The sequence below is a fragment of the Carcharodon carcharias genome, chromosome 7 (genome assembly GCF_017639515.1).
Source record: "Carcharodon carcharias isolate sCarCar2 chromosome 7, sCarCar2.pri, whole genome shotgun sequence".
Classification (NCBI taxonomy): Eukaryota; Metazoa; Chordata; class Chondrichthyes; order Lamniformes; family Lamnidae; genus Carcharodon; species Carcharodon carcharias.
In genome coordinates this window covers 186,232,024-186,252,040 of record NC_054473.1, presented here as the reverse complement: position 1 = coordinate 186,252,040, position 20,017 = coordinate 186,232,024, and the positions used below count along the sequence as shown (strand labels likewise).

General features: G+C 43.4%; 1 protein-coding gene across 2 annotated transcripts in view; it reads left to right on the top strand.

Annotated features, from left to right (window-relative positions):
- The window catches only part of dync1li2 (dynein, cytoplasmic 1, light intermediate chain 2), a 100,501-nt gene extending 87,078 nt beyond the window's left edge, over positions 1-13,423 (top strand). For both annotated transcript variants that reach the window (XM_041192766.1, XM_041192767.1), the window contains 2 exons: positions 10,917-11,036; positions 13,193-13,423. In XM_041192766.1, coding sequence (XP_041048700.1) covers positions 10,917-11,036; positions 13,193-13,302 — 230 coding nt within the window. In that variant the 3' untranslated portion in view covers positions 13,303-13,423. The remainder of the gene's footprint in view (positions 1-10,916; positions 11,037-13,192) is intronic.
- Positions 13,424-20,017: the final 6,594 nt, after the last annotated feature.

Genomic DNA, 20,017 nt, shown 5'->3' with positions numbered 1-20,017 from the left:
CTTCTTGAGTGTTGTTGGAGCCTCACTCGTCCAGGCAAGTGAAGTGTATTCTATTACACTTCTGATTTGCGCTTTGTAGATGGTGGACAGGCTTTGGGGCGGTCAGGAAGTGAGTTACTTGTTGCAGAATTCCCAAGCTCTGACCTGCTTTTGTAGCCACAATATTTATATGGCTAGTCCAGTTCAGTTTCTGGTTAATGGTAACCCCCAGGATGTTTATAGTGGGGGAATTCATCAATGTTAATGCCATTGAATGTCAAGGGGGAGCAGTTGGATTTTTGAAGCCTGGCACTTGTGTGCGGTGAATGTTACTTGCCACTTAGCAGCTCAAGCCTGACTATTGTCTGGGTCTTGTTGCATATGAACACAGACTTCTTTAATATTTGAAGAGTCACAAGTGGTGCTCAGTGTTGTATAATCATCAGCGAGCATCCACGCTTCGGACCTTATGATGGAGGGAAGGTCATTGGTGAAGTAGCTGAAGATGGTTAGACCTAGGACACTACCCTGAGGAAATCTTGCAGCAATGTTCTGGGACTGAGAGGACTGATCTCCCAATAACCATCTTCCTTTGTGCCAGGTATGACTCCAACCAGTGGAGAGTTTTAGGAGCATAGGAACAGGAGAAGGCCATTCAGCCCATCAAGCCTGCTCTGCCAGCCAATAGGATTATGACTGATTGAATACTTCAATGACTTCCACACTATCCCCATAACCCTTTATGCTTTTGTTAATCAGATATCTATCAAACTCTACCTTAAACATACTCAATAACTGAGCTTCCACAGCCCTCTGGGGTAGAGAATTCCAACGATTGGCAACCCTCTGAGTAAAGAAACTTCTCCTCATCTCGGCCCTAAGTGGCTTCCCCCTTATTTTGAAATTGTGCCCCCTGGTTCTAGACTCCCCATCCATGGGCAACATTTCACCTGCATATACCCTGTCTATCCCTTTAAGTATTTTGTAGGTTTCAATAAGGTCACCTCTCATTCTTCGAAACTCTAGAAAATACAGGCCCAGTTTGCCCACCCTCTCTTCATAAGACAGTCCTGCCATTCCCAGAACAAGGCTGCTGAACCTTCGTTGCACTCCCTTTATGGCAATAATATCCTTTCTGAGGTAAGGAGACCAAAACTGCACGCACGACTCCAGGTGCAGTCTAACCAAGCTTCTATACTATTGAAGCGAGACTTCACTACTCCTGTTCTCAAATCCTCTTGTGATAAAGGCTAACATTCCATTAGCCTTCATAATAGCTTGCTGCATCTGCATTTAACCTTCAGTGACTTATGGACAAGGACACCCAGGTCCCTTCGTACATCTACACTTTCTAATCTCACCATATTCTGCACATCTGTTCATTCTTCCAAAGTGGATAACCTCACATTTTTGCACATTATATTCCATCGGCCATGTTCTTACCCACTCATCAAGTCTGTCCAAATCCTCCCCTCAACATACATTCCCGCCCAACTTTGTATCATCCGTGAACTTGGAAATATTACATTTGGTCCCCACATCCAAATCATTGATATATATTGTGAACAGCTGGAGCCCAAGTACTGATCCTTGCAGTACCCCACTAGTCACAGCCTGCCAAGTGAGAATTACCCATTTATTCCTACTCTCTGTTCTCTGCCTTTTAAGCCAATCCTTAATCCATGCCAGTATATTGTCTCCTATCCCATGTGTTTTTATTTTGCTAATCAGCATCCTGTGGGGGACTTTATCAAAAGCCTTTTGAAAATCCAAGCATACTACGTCCATTGATTCTCCTTCATCAATTTTGTTAGTGACATCCTCAAAAAAACTCCGAGTTTGTCAAGCATGATTTCCCTTTCGCAAATCAATGCTGACTATGCTCAATCAGATAATGATAATCCAAGTATTCATTTATCACATCCTTTATAATAGATTCTAGCATTTTCCCTACTAATGATGTAAAGCTAACAGATCTGTAGTTCTGTTTTTTTTCTCTCTCCCTCCCTCAAATAGTGGGGTGACGTTTGCTACCTTCCAATCTTCAGGAACCATTCCAGAATCTATAGAGCTTTGGAAAATGATCACCAATGCACCCACTATCTCTATAGCAACCTCGTTCAACACTCTGCAATGCAGAATATCAGGTCCCGGGGACTTATCAACTTTCAGTCCCATTAATTTCTCCAATACAACCTTCTTTCTTATACTAATTTCCTTCAACTCCTCATTCTCCCTAGTCCCTTGGATCTCCTAACCTGAGAGATTTTCTATATCTTCTTCAGTGAAGACAGACACAAAGTAATCATTTAGTGCCTCTGCCATTTCTCTATTCCCCATTATGAATTCTCCTGACTCTGCCTGTAATGGACCCACATTTGTCTTAGCCAAACATTCCCTTTTTACATACCTATAGAAGCTTTTACAGTCCATTTTTACGTTTTTTGTTAGATTGCATTCATATTCTGTTCTCCCTTTACCAGTTTCTTGGTCTTCCTTTGCTGTATTCTAAAAACTTCCCAATGCTCAGGTTTACTATTGGCAACTTTATAAGGCTTTTCTTTTAATTTTATACAATCCTTAACTTTCTTTGTCAGGCACAGTTGACTAACTTTATTTTGTGTTTTTGCATCTTGAAGGAATGTATGGTGCTGTGAGCTATGTAATAGTTCTTTGAAGACTTTGAAGCCTATGTACAGTCATACTTTTGAATATATTTTCCCCATCCACCTCAGCCATTTGTCCCTCATGCTTTCATAATTTCCTTTATTCAACTTTAACAACCTTGCTTCAGAGTGAACTACCTCACTTTCAAACATAATGTAAAATTCTATCATATCATCCCTAAAGCTTCTTTTACAACAAAATTGTTAGTTAGTCCTTTTTCATCACATAACGCTACATCTAAAAATAGCCTATCCTCTAGTTGGCACCTCAACATACTGCTCTAGAAAACCATCCCTAACACACTCCAGAAACACAGCTTCCACAGCATTAGTGCTCAGTTGGTTTACCCAGTCTATATGCAGATTGAAGTCACCCATGTTTACTGTATTGCCCATTCTACATGTTTCACTAATCTCCTGATTAATACCATGCCCCACATTACCATTACTGTTGGTGGCCTATAAACAACTCCAACCAATGTCTGCTGCCCTTTGCTGTTTCTTACCTCCACCCAAACAGATGCCACACATTGTCCTTCCGATCTGAGCTCCTTTCTTACTAATGCACTGATCCTATCCCTTATTATCATCGCAACTCCACCTCCTTTCCCTTCTTGTCTGTCCTTCCTAAATGTCAAATATCCTTGAATATTCAGTTCCTAGCCTTGGTCACCATGCAGCCATATTTCTGTAATGGCAATTATATCATAACCATTTACCTCTTTGTGTCCTTAGATCATCTACCTTAGTGTGAATGCTGCGTGCATTCAGGTGGAGTGCCCTTAACTTTATCTTTTTGACATCATTCCGCATTCGAAGCGTACTCAATGCTCTGCTTTGTTTCTCCTGCCTTCTAGTCTCACTACTTCCTGTTACCAGCATTAGTTCCTTCCACTTTGGGCCACCCCTTAGATTCCCATCCACTCTGACAAGCTAGTTTAAACCCACCCCAACAGCACCAGCAAATCTCTCTGCAAGCATTTCAGTCCAAGCCCTGTTAAGATGTAACCCGTCCAGCTTGTACAGGTCCCATCTGCCCCAGAACCTGTCACTGTGCCTCAGAAAACTGATGCCTTCCCTCCTACACCAATTCTCCAGCCACGTATAATCGGTCAATCCTTCTATTCCTGTGCTCACTAGCATGTAGCACTGGGAATAATCCTGAGATTACTGCTCTTGAGGCCCTGCTTTTTAACTTCCTTTCTAACTCCCTGAAATCTGCTTTCAGGGCCTCATCCCTCTTCCTACCTATGTCATTGGTAACAATGTGGACCACAACTTCTGGCTGATTCCCCATGCCCCTGAAGGATGTCCTGCAGCCGCTCAGTGACATCCTTGACCCTGGCACCAAAGGGAGGCAGCACACCATCTTGGAGTCACGTTTAATTCTTCAGAAACGCCTGTCTGGTCCCCTGACTATGGGACCCCCTTTCCCTATTGCCCTTCCATTCTTCTTCCTCCCCCACCTGTACAGCTGACCCACCTGTGGTGCTACAAGCTTGGCTCTGGCTGCACTCCCCTGAGGAACCATCACCCTCATTAGCACCTAAAATGAAAAACCTATTAGCAAGAAGGATAGACTCAGGAGACTCCTGCACTACCTGCCTGGTTCTCTTAGGCTGCCTGACGGTCACCCATTCCCTCTCTGGCTGTATGTTTCTGACCTGCGGTGTGACCATCCCCCTATACGTGCTATCCATGTAGTCCTCTGCCTCATGGATGCACAACAGTGACTCCAGCTGCCGCTGGAGCTTGTGCAGCTGGTGACACTTCGCACAGATGTTTTTGTCTGGGACACACGGTGTGTCCATGACTTCACGCATGCGGCAAGATGTATGTTCCACTTGACTGAGCTGACCTACTATCCAGTAACTCTAAAAACTTTTATTAAACTTAAAGTAGAATGAGTAGAATAAATTACTAGTATCTTAACTTCGCTACACTTAATGCTAACTTTATCTTACTTTATTACTTTATTTCACTTTGACTTGATTTAACTTTACTTCCCTGTTGCTAGTGTTCCTTACTGAAATCCAAGTAGCTACTTCTTTATAAATACGTTTTTCTAGTTTTAAGTTATTTTAACACACTCCCTAAAAGCAGCTTCTCACCTACTAATGGACTTAGTTTTCCAGTGATGTCACTCCTGGATTTTTTTCAAACTCAGCCCACTGCCCGAGTAGAGGTGTCCCTCGCAGATCTGGCTGTCTTTGCTCCCGGAAGGTGAGTGAAGGCCCCGAGCCTTGCCCTCTGTTTATCTGCTGCCCAAGTAGAGGTGCCCCTCACAGGCCCTGTTATCTCTGCTCCCAGAAGGTGAGTGGAGTGAGTGAGGTGGTGTTCCCCTGATTCCCGTTGACTTTGGTTTTGCCAAGGCTTCTTGATGCCACATTTGGTCAAATGCTGCCTCGATGTCAAGGGCAGCTTTTTTGTAAACCCTTTGGCGTTTCCAAATCTCATTGTTTTCCCAAAGGGGTAACTATTCAGCATTTTCCAGCCTCTCACTTTGTGGCCATGTTTCCTGCATTATAACAGTTGCTACCTTCAGAAACTTTTAATTGGCTGCAAGGTGCATTGAGACATCCTGATGTTGTGGAAGACGCTATATGAAATGCAAGTTCTTATCTCCTCGCCTCTCTTGGCTGGATCTTTTACCAACTTTAATGGTGTCTCACCAAGTTTTGGCTTCAGGCTGTGTCAGTGTTGAAATCTTTTTTATTTCAGGTTTTTGGCACTTAGTTTTCCTCTAAGTTTATGTAAAGGTGTGGAGGTTGATTTAGCGAGTGTGAAGGTTTTTTTAATAGAAAGCAGGGATGATGTAACTGGCATCTGACGGAGTGTGAAATAAGATGATGATGAAGTGGTGATTTACTGTTCACAGTAGATATTTTTCGTAGTTTGAAGGTGCTAGTGGAGCTTGACAACCAAATGAAAAGCGTAAATATAACTCATTCTTGAGTTTGAATTCCCTGCAGCTTTACATCGTTTGTTGAAACTAGTTTTCAAGTCCATTCAAAAACCCCTGCAATTATTCATGGTTGAACAGACCAAAGAAGATTCAATTGGCCAGTCTCCTTTAAGTTTGCTGATCTTGTCAATGATGGTAGTGGGAATACTGCAGTCAGTCTCCTAATGATGGCTTGGGCAAGGGCCCCATCCTCTCCCCCAATCCCCTCCCTCACTGAATAGTGCTCACCAGGTGAGGACAGGGATATTGGGTTCAGTTGTGATGGTCAGCAGGTAACCAGTGTCCGTTTTCTCAGCTCAGGAAGGAGAGGCACTTGGCCAAGGGCTAGTGGGGCCCATGGAATGGTCTCGAGTAAGATTCGGTGCCTTTGGTGGAGGGAGTTGAAAACGAGTCTGGTGGAGGTTTTAACTGTTCTTAAGACGAGGCAGTTTTTTCTCCCTTGGTTTTAAAGTTCCCATCGTTGTGTTCAAAGCCTTCCATGATTGTGCCTCCTCCCAGCATCTGAAACCTCCTCAATCCTTTCATTTCCTTAAGCCCCATAACTTCCAGCTCTCTGCTACTCCTCCAACTCAGATCCCTTGCACTTCCCCAATGTTCATCACTCACTCACTGTTCATGGCTGTGCCTTCCACTGCCTAGCGTCTAAGTGGTGGAATTCCCTCCCTAAACCTCTCCACCTCGCAGCCTCTGTTTCCTCCTTAAGATGCTCCTTACAATCTCTGACCAAGCTTTTGGTTGCCAGTCCTTATATGGCTCATTGTGATTATTTTTGTCTTGTAATACTCCTATGAAAAGTCTTACGAAATTTTACTGTGCTAAAAACACTATATAAATGCAGGTTGTTGCTTACTGTGCTCCTGAGGGCACTGGTTTACAGTTCCAGTTGTGCTGATTTCCCTCTGGTACCTTATCCAAGAGACCACAACCCATCTTCGATCCTAGACAGTGAGTTATGTTGCCCCTTCAGACCATGGTGGGTTGGGGGTGGGAGGAAACTGTGATTAGATGAGGCCAGTCCTGTGAATTGCAAGAAGCTAACTTGCCCAAGCCTGACCCCTGCGTTTTCTTTTTAGCAGGAGGGTAATTGGGAAAGGGAGAAATTGTTCAAGATTTACTACCTAATTCAACCCACTGAGACAGATTGTAGCATCTTATATTACTGCCCTGTTGGAGACAACATACGTGCAGGAGGAGGCCAATCAGCCCCTCAAGCCATTTAATTCAATCATGATTAATCTGTAGCTTATTACTCCTGCCTTACAACAATCTATCAATTTAATTTCTGAAATGTCCAAATAACCTCCCAGACACTTCGCTTTTTTTGGTGTTGGGGGGGGTGAGGGGTGTTAGGGAAAGAGTTCTAGATTTGCATCACCCTTCGTGTGAAGAAGTGTCTCCTGACACCACCCCTGAGTGGCCTGGCTCTAACTTTAAGATTGTGTCCTTGTCCTGGACTCCCATCAGAGAAATCGTTTCTCCTGATTCACTCTATTAAATCCTTTAATCACCCTCAATTAGATAGCCCCTTAATCTTCTATATTCAGGGGAATACAATCCTAGCCTTTGCAACCTGTTCTCCTAATTCATCCATTTTAGCCTGTTATCATCCTAGTGAATCTGTGCTACACTCCCTCCAAAGTTAATTCATCCATTGAGATATGGTACACAGTCTGAACCCAGTACTCCAAGTGGAGCCTAACCAGATCAGGGCAGAACATAGCACAACTTTCACCTCTTTGTATTCCAGCCCCCTAAAGTTAAAGGCTATCATTCTTATTAGCCACTCAAATTATTTGTTGTACCTATCCGCTTGCAGACTTCTATACGTTGAACCCCATTAATTTGATATATTGCTGCCAGGCTGTAGACATTGCACTTGCATCCAGGAATGAGGAATTCATACCCACAGAGTGGGACCTTACTGTGCCCAAACTGGCTGCTGTGTTTCCTGTGATACAGCAGTGACTGCATTTCAAAAAGTATTAATTGGTTATATAATACTTCAGGAAGTCCGGAGGTCGTAAAAGGTGCTGTAGAAATTCAGGTCTTACTTTAAATATAAGTCTTAAAACCTTGTCAGATCACATTCACGGAACGTGAGCAAGTGAGAGGTGTTGAGGGAGACACTGGCCAGCTGAGCTGTAATAATTAATGAGTGTGTGGTGAGAATTGGGTCACCCACCTGAACGAAGGCTGTTCCTGCATATTCTGCTTTTCCTTTCATTTCCTTAGAGGGCAGGCAAGCTTAGTGTTTACTCCTTATACTCCACCGTTAATTCAGTGTCCTTGAATGCGGCCCCAAGAGTTAACTGCCCTTAACAGTGCTGGACAGCCAACCCTGGATCTTGTTGAACAAACACACTGTGCAAATACTGAGCTCAGTTGAGACCTCCATATTACAAAAAGGATTTGGAGGAACGGGAAACAGTGGGGGAAAAAGATGAACAAGGCTGATGCTGGAGCTGGGAGACTATAACTACCTGGAAAGATTGGGCCTTTTTTTCTCTAGAAAAGAGAAAGCTAAGGGGTAAAACTGATGGAAGATTTTATATTATGCTGGGGATGGGGTGGTGGTGGTGATATTGTATCTGTAGTGTTACGACCCGTCCCCTAGACAAGATCCCCCAATTTGTTCACTTCCCAATGGGACCCCCATTTTGTTATGTTCCCGGGTGAGGAGGGATAAGCTGGTTCCCCTTCTTTATTCAAATCCCTCGGTTGGTCACAACAAGGTTCATTTGAAAGGGATCCCTTCCCCTGCGGATAACGTTTCCCAGTCCAAAATGTATTTTCTTTTTAGAAAGAGCCTATTTAACCGGGCTTTCTTGAGCCAAAGAAAGACTGTCTAGTTACTAAAAACCTGAGAAAAACAATAAAAATGCAACACACACACATCAGAAATGAGAAATTAAGAATCCAAATAAAAGTTTAAAAAGATATACGAGTACTTTTTGGCTTGTCCATGAGGCATAGATGGCAGTACGTTGCGGCTGTAAAGTTGGATGATCTGGTAGAGCTGACTTTTGCATGTCGCAGTTGGTTTGGAGGCGTTTCATTCTGCAGGTTAGCTGAAGAAGCTGTCCTGTTTCCTTTTGGATTGTGGCTTCTGCTGAGCTTTGCCTCTAGTAGCAGAGAGAGAGAGAGAGATACTTTGCCTACAGCTGCCAAGGTGACTAGTTGGAAGTTGTCTTGCTGTCACACACAGCACACCAGCTTTTTAACTGACTTGCGCCAGAGTTCATGTTCTTTTCACCTCAGCCCATTTACACATTGAGATATAAATCAACAGATGGATTTTGGACATCTGCTGAAACTTGCCAATCAGTCTTTGTCTTCCCAACCACAGGAGATTAAAGTTCAGTCTTTTCTATCTTTCCTATCTCCCTTTCAAGTGTCTGCTTGAAGAAGGCCATAACCCCTTTTCAGGTGCGACACTCCATGTTCTCTCAGGACAGGTCTGTCAGTGTAATCCACATAGGAATTTTCCAGAAAGTGGTCACTTTACATTATCAACCAAAGTGTCCTCGCTTGTATTTCTTCAAAGCACACAAGTCTTCCTTAAAAAGTTCAATATACCTGTAAGTAATTTGTGGCAGTAATTGGCTTTTCATGACAGTAGAGAAGTGTTTACATTTGGGAAGATCCAAACCTGAGGACCAAAAATAAAAGATAGTGACTAATAAATAATAAGAGAATTCAGGAGAAACTTCTTTACCCAGAGTGATGAGAATGTGATTTCTTCACCATAAGGAGTGGTTGAGACGAATAGCATCAATGCATTTAAGGGGAAGCTAATTAAGCATATGAGGGTGAAAGGAATCGAAGGATATGCTGATGGGGTGAAATAAAATAAGGATCATGTGAAGCATACACACTAGCATAGAGCATTTGGGCTGAATGGCCTGTTTCTGGGCTGTAAATTCTCTGTTGGAGAATTGGTCTCCAACAGGACTGGTCATGGAGGGCATTCTTCCGTCAGTTTGATTGTGTTTCAATCTACTTGCTGGCAGGAACTGAAAAGTGAAACTGAACTGTGTACATAACAGCTGCTTTGTGCATTTTCAGCCTTTTACTGTTTTTCTAAGACTGAGAGCAAAGCAGTGGAGATTGGGAGTTCCAGCTCTTGCTGCTCTCAGTTAGCTTGTTTTGCTTAAAGGTGATTACATTTTTCTAAAATTCATTTCTCGTTTGCCAGTTTATGGCATGAGTGGAAAATCAGTATTACTTTTGGGAAGGAACCTTGCCAAGAAAGATCCCATGAGCAGGGAAGACTCGTTGCAGGCTAGCCGATGAGATCAAGTTCATGTTTAATGGAGCTGTGTGATTTCCGTTTTCCTTGAGTACACAACCATTCTGTTTAAAAACCACAACCAGTGTTTCCTTCATATCCTATAACATGCTGGAAGTGGTCAGCAGCTCCATCAGCATTTGAAAGATCTCCCCCTTTTTTCTCACTTTCTTTTGGAGGTTCAGTAAGTATTGGAAGATCTCCCTGTCCTCCCATTCTCTACCCATGTACCCCCTCCAAAAAATCTACCAAGCACCAAAAGTTACACAGCATGGAAGAGGACAGGAAAACGCAACTGTATTAGTGAAAAGGCAAACCTAAGTTCGCAAGACCCACAGTAATGTGGTTGACTCTTAACGGCCCCCTGAATTGGCCTAGCAAATCATTTAGTTGTATTCAAGTAGGCAGTAGCTCGCCACCATGGTCCTTGCCAGCGATGCACACATTCACTGAATGAATTAGTAAAAACCCAGAGTGATCAGCACATGAAATAGACTTCCTGACCAGAGTGGAGGAAAAAAGCCAGTAATCATTTAAGAAACTGTTGGATCCTGTGATGGGAGGGAAGGTTATTGTTACTCTCTCTGAAGAATGAATGGACTAAGGGGGAAGGGAAAAAAAGCATTTCTCATGATTTTTTATTCATTCATGGGATGTAAATGTCACTGGCAAGGCCAGCATTTGTTGCTCATCCCTAATTGCCTTTGAGAAGGTAGTGGTGAGCTGCCTGGTGTAGGTACGTGCGTACAGTGCTGATAGGAACAAAATTCCAGGATTTTGTTCCAGTAACAGCCTCATGATACAGCTGATGCTTTACTTTCAGTCGGTTTGAGGTACATGTCATTGTGTTGACTTCCTCGTGTCTCCTTTTCATTACCTCCTTCCCCATCTCCATCTAATAAATAGGGAGATGGTTGCAGAAATCTATTCAGAGAATGCCCCTTGTTCACCTGTGTACGTGAGGTCCAGGGTCTCTGATAGCATTGAGGTTGAATTATTCTGTCCTTTCTGATTTCAGGTCCTGCTGCTGCAAATGAAGGAGTGCTGGCAAACTTCTTTAACAGTTTATTGAGTAAAAAAACAGGTTCTCCTGGGAGTCCTGGAGCTGGAGGAGTACAGAATGCAGCCAAGAAGTCAGGTAAGCCCTTGCCACCAGTCATGTCCATCTGGGCTGGAAGTGGCTCATTCGGTTGATATCAGTGAGATTTAAATAAAGCATCATATGGGGGTGCTAGTGAAGAGAATTTTCATGGAAAACATTCATCAGTAGTTCTAAATGTGGGACAGTTTGAGCAGTGAATTCAGGGTATCTTGATGGTTGACTTCTGAGCCTTGGAGACCAGAATGGTCCCACTTTAGATCCTTGGTTCATGACAAGTTAACTGCAATTAACAATGGGGACGGGTAAAGTTACCCCAACTTTAAACATAGGAGCATTGTAGACTGGGACTTCCTGATTTACTTCTGAGGATCCTGCGAGAAGCTTGGGAGCAAGTAGATATGCTGGCTCTGTCAGTGGTGGTGGAAATACCTTGTAAGAGGAATGAGTTTTTAATTTACTAACAACCCTTACTCATTGTCCAAGCTAAGTGGCTTGGGTGAGTTCACATTATCTGCATCTCTCATTACTTACTGACCTAGATCATGCCTTTGCTCACCACTTGCTTTGCTTCCACAGTGAAAATAAGTATTGTCATTGGGAGTCTTTCTGCATCACCCTTACGCCTAAAGACAGGGATTGCCCTGTCCCTGTACCCTGTATACTGTTCAAATACTCACCTTCCCCATTAGTTACTGACTAGACCTTGCTGAGTTTGAACTGCAACCCTGCTTCAGCTAGGACCAGGGAATTGAATGGAAACAGCTTTAGATTGTTGGGATATGGTCCAGCTGTAACTACGCCAGAGGGCTTTGGGGGTATGTTGTTTCAAAAATTGTATATTGTGCTTTTTTTGTGTATTGATGGGAAAATACAATCATCAGGAACTGTACGCTAAAGAGTTCCCAAGATTTGCATTAATCAGGTCGTGACCAGCCAGACAATTTCCTTTGGAGTAGGTTGGAAATTCCTGAAATACTTTGGAGTGGAGAGACTAGATTGTCAAATTGTTTGGAAAAATAACAAGATGTATTCACTAAGCAACTAACCAGAGGGTGGTCAAGAGGGAGTATCCTGACACTTTATACCTCTACCTGCCAAGTAGTTTTCAAGCTCGATTTATGAAACTTTCCCCAATGATAACTAAATAAAGAAACAAAAGTAAGTTTTTGCATTTATTCAGTCACTTTCGTAGCCTTGAACAAAAACACAGACTAACTCAGAACCCAGCAACCTAACCTGCAAGCCGCTTACCTGTATGTTGTAGTGTTATAACACATGGCTTCTTCCGAGTGAAGGCCTTGGGTTCAGACCTGCTGCACTCCAGAGATCTGAGCACAAAAATCCAGGCTGACACTCCAGCGTATTAAAATCAAAATACTGCCAATGCTGGAGATCTGAAATATAAACAAAGTGCTGGAATAACTCAGCAAGCCTGGCAGCATCTGTGGAGAGAGAAACAGAGATCACGTCTCAAGTCCAATATGTTCCGAAGAATAGCCTTGTCAAGAATACTCCCTTTGGGGTGTTCTGAGATCGTGAAAGGTGTTGCATAAATGCAAGTCTTTTTTACTCTTTGCTGCTGCAAGTGCAAAGCCAGTGTGTCTCCACCTCCATATTTACGTGGTAGCTGTGCCTCTGCAAAGATCTGCAGTGGATCATGATTGCAGGAAGTATTGATGTTGCTATGGAAACCTGGGTGGTGCCAACAAAAGCAAGCAGATAATTATTGAAGGATTGAGACCATTCTTGGCATGTGCCTCAGTTTTCTTTCTCTTACGCACACTCTCCACCACCCCAATTTCCTCTCTGGTGGACATAGGTTGTCTCTTGAACCTATTTATCATATCTGGTTCAGATGGTCTTCCCTGGTAACATCTGAAGTGCAATACCTGCAGGGGTGGTGGAAGCAGAGTCAGTGGTGACCTTCAAAAGGGAATTGGATGAATACCTGCAAAGGGAAAAAAATTGCCGGGCTATGAAGAGAAAAGCAGGGGAGTGGGACTAATTGGATCACACTTTTAGAGAGCCAACACAGACACGATGGGCTGAATGGCATCTTTTGTACTGCATGATTCTATACAGACTAGGAGAAAGAGCTGAAAAAGTGTAAAAGAAACATGTCCAGTGTTTGGCTATTTCACTCAGTCTTTTTATTGTGATTTTTAAGAGGCGTCCTCTCATTTTATTTCTAGGACAAAAGCCGGTTTTAACAGATGTTCAAGCAGAGCTGGATAGGATGTCTCGAAAACCGGATTCAGTAGTCACAACAAACAACTCTTCTCCAACAGAGAATGAAGCCTAAAAGCTGCAAGACACACTGTATAATATAATATTTAAAGATAAAAGACCAAATTAGACAATTGTATCAATCGAGAGGGCCAGCAGTTGTCTAATGTGGCAGCCGCTATCAGTTTTTGTTTGGGGCTGGGGTGGGGGGGTTGGGGGGGGTGGGGGGGGCGGGGTGGGGGAGGACATGAAGGCACTAACTAAATTTTAAAATGACTTGTGGCAGGATAAGTGTGTGCATTCCAGAAATGTAAATAAATCCCTGTGTCTGACAACACCTTAATCAAAAAAATAAATGTTTTTATCGGAAAGGCTAAGGGGGAAAATAAAATCTTGTTCAGAACACTGGCAAAGAGGTGTGTGTTACTGGGGTTTGAGAGAGCGTCTGGAAGATTGAGAGGGGCGGAAGAATTGGGGTCAGAAATTGGACTGGGTTGCTTGGCGAGTTACAATTCTGAGGAGGGGGGGCGCGGTATAAAGAGATCTGGGAATCGGAAACTGGGGTTAATAGTACGCGCTGCACTCTTATTCCCTTTACCCTGTGGACTGCTTGCAGGGGAGTTGGTGAGCAATGCCAGTGAGGCAGTCAGGCGGTGTTGGTCAGTTAGTAATCTGCAGAGTCAGCTATTGGATGGAAGGACCAAGCTGGTGCAGGAGATGGAACCGCTAACAGTGGCAGGGCACGGTGAGTTGGGATGGGCAGAGGATGAGGAGGCAAGGTTCAGGAGAAAGGACGAAGGGACATGACGGAGAGGGGGATTCAGACTCTGGCTGTTCTATAAATAACCGAAGTATAGAAGCATAGCAGTATGAAACCGTTTTTTTTTAAGGAACTTCGAATTAGTCAAGACTTGAGGGCGGGCATGGAAGCAACTCTTAAAATCATGAATTCTTCGAAGACCAAGTTGTGTCTTTGAATTTAAAGACTTTTAGGATGTTTAGAGGGCACTTTGAAATACTAGTTGTTGTTGAGGACATAGGGAAGAAGGGGAAACCTGCTGGATACAAGTGCCTGACACACCACCATGCAGGTGTCATAGTTAGCGCTCAACTCAAACATGCACTATAGCACAAGTGGACAGTCACTTCATGGCATTTTATTTTTTACCTTAATTTAAAAGTTATTTTATCCAGCAACGGAAAGCTTTTTAGTTTCAGTTTTTCTGATAGTTCCTGCCTTCCTTGGACCGTGGTGAGTGAGGCCATCTTGAAACAAGAATGGATTAAAAAGGAAAAAAAAAGTGTTTTTTTCCCCTTGCCCCATCCCTCCCACTAAAAGATATACCTGAGGAAAACATCATTCCATTGTCTAGCTGCAGTTAATGAAATGGCACATTATTTCTCTGAGTGTAAACACTACTCAATGTAAAGTACCTTATTGCATTGTATTCTCAAGGGGATAACCACAGAATGGAATTGTGCGGACTTCTACTTTCTGTTGTACAAACTGTCCTAACTTGTGCTGAAATGGGAGGTCTGGATAATCAGCATTTTCCCTATAACATTGCATATATATTATTAAAAGCAGTAATATATTTACCACTGAAAGCTGGGTATAATTAGCTTCTGAGTGTTTCCCAATAGCAAGGCTGTTTGTATAATTTTTATTTTTTATTTTTATTCTTTTTGAAGCTCTTAACTGTAATATGTATGTATAGAGGTAACCGGGAACGACCCACTCCTGTTCCCAGGTTCCTTGCACCAAGGGAGGAAAGGGTAATGTTTCCAGGTTTTGTCTGGAGAATTTACCCGATATCTATAATCAAAGTTGGTGTAGCTTTGGAGAAACTGCACATTTGGTCCACTGTTTTATTTTCAGTTCTTTTTTAGATTAAACTGCTGGAACCAAACAAGCAAACTTTAAACTGCTTCGAAGATAACAGAACAAAATGTTAATCCATATAACTGTTGTATAGAGGATGCTGAATGATTGTTACACTAACCTTGAGAAACCAAATTAATGCTTAGTAGACTTTTTTCTGTCTTTGTCTCTTCCTGATCCATCCTGCTTTACCCACCCTTTTCTGTTTCTTCTGTTCTGCATGTTCTCTCCCCTCTACTCCAGCACCTTTATTTTCCTTTTTCATCTGTCTATCATCAGCTTTTTTTTTTGTCCCTTTTCGCCCTGTAGCTTTTTCAGTCCAGATGTGTTTGCTCTGTCTTCTACTTTTATCTCCCTTCTCCTCCGCCTCCTGTTTTCCTTCTCCCCCATTCTTCCTCCTCCACCTTCTACCTTCCCTGTGTTTGTGTCTCCATCTTGGCCCCTTCTCCTTTTCCAGTCAGTGTGCTTTGTCCTATTTCTGTCCTTTCCTCCCTGTCCCCACTTCAATCTGTGCCTCTCTCCTTTTCATTTCTCTCTCTCTATACGTTAATCAGAATTGCAATTCTGGTCAGAAGATGCTGTAATCTGAAAGATTTGGCTCAATCTTGTTCGCATTCTTTTCAGAAATGAAAATGAAATATTTATGCTGCTTAATTTAAAGTTTGCACTTGAAATATTTTGTGGGAAGAAACCAACAAATTGGCATTTTTGAATCAAGTTTTAAATGAAAAGTTATTTAACAAAATGAGTGCTAATGTTCACCTTTTAATGAAGGCGGATATTTACTAGAGGGAGAGAGATAGGGGAGATATATATATGTATAAATAAAGTTCTCCATATTAGGTTAAACTTTTTGTACTGTATTGGACTGAAATTGTAACATTGAGAGGAGCGTTCTGATTTAGTTCACGTGTATGGCTTTAACCTGATACATTCATGTGGAATCTTGCTTTTTCTCTAGTGCTGACAAAGACAAAAATGTGTGTCTCCACGTGCAGGCTTCAATAAATGTGAATCCAGATTCGGTCGTCTGCCCTTTTATCATCTTTAGATTTGCTGAAAAATTTGCTTTCTTCTAGATACACTGGCTGCCGGGATATGGGATCCAAGCCCTGAGCCGTGCTGGTTTTAGGCTCCGTGGGCCCTGGCCTGTGCTTACGTGTTCCATGGGCACTGACTCCTTGCTTGTTGGGTGGTTAAAGACAGGACAAGTGTCATGCTGTCCATTATTGATCGGGCAGCCAGTATTCACTGTCCAGATCCATGCAGGAACTTTGGTTTGATGAACTGGGAGAGGTGTCTCTCAGACTAGCCAAGCAGCAGCCTGACATTGTCTGTAAGGTATGATTCTGAGAGTTTGACTATGTCCCAGACATCACTGTCACCATACAAAAACAGAAAATTCTGGAAAAACTCAGGCCTGACAGCATCTGTGGAGAGAGAAACAGATTTAATGTTTCGACTCCTTATGACCCTTCTTCAGAGCTTTTACCACCATCACCATGCCTGGGTATGTCCTGTCCCACCGGCAGGGCAGAGGTGGCAACACAGTGGTATACAGTTGGGAGAGAGTTGCCCTGGGAGTGCTCAACATCGACTCTGGACCACATGAAGTATCGCGGCATCAGGTCAAATATGGGCAAGGAAACCACTTGGAGAAAGCACTGAAGGTGGCAAGGGCAAAGAATATACTCTGGATGGCGAACTTCAATGTTCATCACCTAGAATGGCTCGGTAGCACCATTACTGACTGAGCTGGTCGAGACCTAAAGGACATAGCTGTTAGACAGGGTCTCCGGCAGGTGGTGAGGGAAAAACGTACTTGACCTTGTGTTCATCAACCTGCCTGCTGCAGATGCATCTGTCCATGACAATATCGGTAGGAGTGACCACCGCACTGTCCTTTTGGGGACGAAGTCCCGTCTTCACATTGAGGATACCCCCATCATGTGTGGCACTACCACCGTGCTAAATGGAATAGATTTTGAACAGATCTGGCATCCATGAAGCACTGTGAGCCATCAGCAACAGAATTGTACTCAACCACAATCTGTAAGCTCATGGCCCAGCATATCCCCCACTCTACCATTACCACCAAGCCAGGGGCGCAACCCTGGTTCAATGAAGAGTAGAGGGCATGCCAGGAGCAGCACCAGACATACCTAAAAATGAGGTATCAACCTGGTGAAGCTACAACACGGGACTACTTGTGTGCCAAACATCATAAGCAGCAAACGATTACACAAACAGATCAGATCTAAGCTTTGCAATCCTGCCACATCCAGTCGTAAATAGTGGTGGACAATTAAGCAACTCGCTGGAGGAAGAGCATCCAAAAATATCCCCATCCTCGATGGGGGAGCCCAGCACATTAGCGCAAAAGATAAGCCTGAAGCATTTGCAACAATCCAGCCAGAAGGGCAGAGTGAATAATTAATCTCTGCCTCCTCTGGTGGTCCCCAGCATCGTATATGCCAGTCCTCAGCCAATTTGATACTTTCCACATGATATCAAGGAGCGGCTCATTCAATGTTCCGGCAATAGTGCTGAACCCTTGTGCTCTAGAACTGCACCCCTGGCCAATTTATTCCAGTACAGCTACGACACTGGCATCTACCCAGCAATGTGGAAAATTGCCCAGGTCTCTCCTGTGCACAAAAAGCAGGACAAATCCAACCCAGCTAATTACCACCCCATCAGTCTACTCTCGATCATCAGGAAAGTGATGGAATGGGTCATCAACAGTGCTATCAAGCAGCACTTAGCAATAACCTTCCCACTGATGATCAGTTTGGGTTCCGCTAAAGCCAATCAGCTCCTGACCTCGTTATAGCTTTGGTTCAAATATGGATAAAAGAGTTGAACTCCCAAGGTGAGGTGAGACTGACTGTCTTTGACTTCAAGGCAGCATTTGACTTGAGTGTGGCATCAAGGAGCCCTCGCAAAACTGGTGTCAAAGGGAATGCTCTCTGCTGGTTGGAGTCGTACCTAGCACAAAGGAAGATGGTTTTGGTTGTTGGAGGTCAGTCATCTCTGCTCCAGGGTATCACTGCAGGAGTTCCTCAGGGTAGTGTCCTTGGCCCAGCCATCTTCAGATGCTTCATCAGTGACTATCCTTCCATCATAAGGTCAGAATTGGGGATGTTCGTTGATGATTGCACAATATTCAGCACCAATCATGACTCCTCAGATACTGATGCAGTCCATGTCCAAATGCAGCAAGACCACGACATTATCCAGGCTTGGGCTGGTGAGTAGCAAGTAACATGCCACACAAGTGCCAGTCAAGGACTATCTCCAACAAGAGAGAATCTATTGCCCCTTGACATTCAATGGTATTTAGCACTGAATCCCCCACTAACAACATCCTGAGTTCCCATTGACCAGACTGTACTGGACTAGCCATATAAATACTGTGGCTATATTAGGGAATAGAGATAGCTTAACTAAGTTATATTTGTATTTGTGGGTGTTAGGAATGAGTTTTAGCTCTAAAGTTTAAGTTTGATTTGTATTTCTGTATCTGTGTTAAGAAAGATCAAATGGAGTTTTAGTTTCACTTCAAAAGGCTGCTTGCATTTCTAATGAGATGTTTACAATCCCTATAAAGTGAAACTAAACACGCAGGATTAGGAAGAACAATGCTGTTGCCTAGCAACAGGGGGCCAGATAGGCAGGTTCCTCCCACAGACACACACAGTAGAAGAAAGATAGCAGTTTGTTTTGGAAGCTGTTTTGAGTTCAGTTGGTTTGAAGGCAGCTATGAAGCAGAAGCAGCCTAAAAGGGGACAGATAGCAAGTCCCAAGCTGAGAAAAACCCAAAAAGTCCAAAGGAGATCATCTAGTTACAAGAAGGACAGAAACCTGGGGAAAAGGCCCTGTTAAGTGAAGTGAAGAGTGAAGGGCAGAGGGAAAGGCTCCCAAGTTTCAGATTTAAAGTGAGGAGAGCTTGCAAGAAGGCTCAAAGAGACAACTGAAGGTCTGTAATTCTTTGCTATGTGAAGCAGTGGTGTACTGTTGAGGCTGAGGTGGTGAGAGAGTGTGCATGGACAACAACTTGAGAGCATGTGGTGACCCAGAGAGGAGGAACATGAAAAGGAGAGTTTGAAACCCTGGAGGTGAACCCTTGTGCAAGGTGTCTGAGTGAAAACGTCAGTTTGGGATAAGATTCCAAGGTGATGTCCTGGAGAGTGGAGATTGGAATCCCTCATGTAAAGGACGGAATTCAGTGAGACTGATTGGCTTATGATGTGACAAGTGTCTGGGGGAGCGGGGTTGAGAGATCCATAGCATCTGTCTGGGGTGGCATCTGTCACTTGGCTTCAGAGTGTGGTGTGTCTGACCACAGGGTGCCATAGGTTTACATGGATTGTGTACTTACTGTGAACACTAGAGTATAAGATAGCTTTTGTAAAAGCAAAAAACTGCGGATGCTGGAAATCCAAAACCAAAACAAAAATAAAAATAACTGGAAAACTCAGCAGGTTCGCTTTTGTAACTTGTTTGTAAGGATTACACCTGTATATATCTGTAAAGGTAAAAGTGGGTGAAAGAGCACTGTAATATAGTTCATCATTTCTTGTAGAATAAATGTTTTATTCTTTTGTTAAAAGTTCATTGGCTGACCCCTGTGCCTCTTCCTTTAACTAGAAGGTCAGTAGCTACTCTCCATATATTTAAACAAACAAATAAAATTTAGGATCTGTCAAGCTGGGTTCCATTCTGGGATCGGGCTTGTCCACGGGTAATCTCAGCTGGGATCAAAACAGGCTACAAGAGCAGGTCAGAGGTTGGGAATCCTGCGATGAGTAACTCACCTCCTGACTCCCCAAAGCCTATCCACCATCTACAAGGCACAAGTCAGGAGTGTGATGGAATACTCTCCACTTATCTGGGTGAGTGCAGCTCC